This window comes from Gekko japonicus, unplaced genomic scaffold (assembly GCF_001447785.1).
Source record: "Gekko japonicus isolate JY-2015 unplaced genomic scaffold, Gekko_japonicus_V1.1 scaffold1756, whole genome shotgun sequence".
Classification (NCBI taxonomy): domain Eukaryota; kingdom Metazoa; phylum Chordata; class Lepidosauria; order Squamata; family Gekkonidae; genus Gekko; species Gekko japonicus.
This window is the reverse complement of record NW_015165871.1, coordinates 24029-25535: the sequence shown is the minus strand read 5'-3', so window position 1 is coordinate 25535 and position 1507 is coordinate 24029. Positions and strand designations below refer to the sequence as shown.

The 1507-nt window shown below is 61.3% G+C and overlaps 1 protein-coding gene across 1 annotated transcript in view; it reads left to right on the top strand.

Annotated features, from left to right (window-relative positions):
• The first annotated feature begins 1185 nt into the window (after positions 1–1185).
• Positions 1186–1507, top strand: part of DQX1 (DEAQ-box RNA dependent ATPase 1) — a 7966-nt gene continuing 7644 nt past the window's right edge. Inside the window, exons 1-2 of the mRNA XM_015411251.1 lie at positions 1186–1291; positions 1386–1498. Of these exons, the coding sequence (XP_015266737.1) occupies positions 1186–1291; positions 1386–1498 (219 nt within the window). The remainder of the gene's footprint in view (positions 1292–1385; positions 1499–1507) is intronic.

Sequence of the window (1507 nt, the reverse complement as noted above, 5' to 3'; positions counted from 1 at the left end):
CAGATTTTTGTCTTAGCTCAGGAAAGATAGCTCCAGAGCAAACTAATTTATGCAATAGCCAAATTGCTCGCTCACAACTTTAATGCCAGTAGCTCACAAAGTAGAATCTTTGCTCACAGGACTCCACAGCTTAGAGGGAACATTGGTGCTGGGTGAGGAGCTCCCTTCACACACACACACACCCCGCGGGGGCTGGGGCTGGTCCCGGGTTGGCAGCCCAGTTGGACAGTGGCAGAAGGGCTCGAGAGAGGAGTCCAGGAGCACCTCAGAAACCAGTGAGACTTCCAGGGCGGCATCAGCGGTGCTTGAGAGGCTGGGGTCCTTCCGCCGGGTGCGTTGCCTGTGCCTGGCCACAGGGAGCTTTGAGCGCCTCAAAAGCAGATAACCTCCAAGTCTGGTGGGTCTCTGAAGTGCTCCTGGGCCCCTGTCGAGCCTTCTCCTGCCCCTCTGCGTCACTTTCCCTGGGAGAAACGGCTTGGGTTGGAAGCCACTGGGAGTCCATTTAGGCCCCAGCTGCTTGGGTAGAATTCCACCACAGTCCTCTCCCAGAAAGTGAACACGTTAAGAGGGCTGGGGCACCGGCTGGGAGAGTCTCTCCCGAGTGGGTCTGCACAGAGCTCACAGCGCGTGTTCCGAATCCCTCCACCCTCTCAAATACTTCTGCAGTAGTGGGCTGTGGTGAGGACGGATGGCGTGCCACAGTTGAAGGACTGGCTGGCGGTAGGAGGTGTGGTGGTCAGAGGAGGATGCCATGGAACGGCCTCCTCCTGAGCCAGAGCCTCCCCCCTCCCGTCCATCATTGGTCAGTCTTGTCTGCTCAGACTGGAAGCACCATTCCCTCCAGGGTGTGTGTGTGGGGGGGAGATCTCTCACATCACCCGCTGCCTGGTCCTTTCACCTGGAGGAGCCAGAGGGTGCGTTTGGGGCCTTCTGCATGCCAAGCAGAGGCTGTTCCACTGAGCCACATCAGCAGATCCAGGTGGGTCCCACAGGGAGCGGCCTCGTCCTGAATTGGATCCCCCCCCCACCCCGTCCAGCATGCTTGTTCTTGTCCACTCAGACTGGCAGCCGCTCTCCGGGGTCTTTCCCATCACCTCCTTGACAACAGCCCCCCCCCCGCAGATTTAAGCAGCCAGGAAGGGCAAAGGTCATGTAAGCCACTGGTAGGCCACACACATCCAAAGAATGCCCCCTCCTCTTGTGGGCCAGATCTCAAGAGGCCCCACAGGCCTGTGCCGCCTGGACGCGGTGGTGAGGAAGGACGAGGGTTCCTGGCCCCCTCCGTCGCAGAGTAGGGGCCGTGGGCTCGTGGTGACAGGCTGCCGCTTACTGTCCTCTGGCTGGCTGCCTCTGCTGTTGCTGCCCCTCCCCTCGGCGTTTTCCAGGAAACCCGCGGACTGCCCAGGCCTCCTCCTCCTCCTCCTCCCAGGGGTCCGCTGGCTGGGGCGCTGACAGGAGCGCCCACCGTCTCCCCAGCCCGGGCGCCACCGGGAAGCCCGTCAGGTCC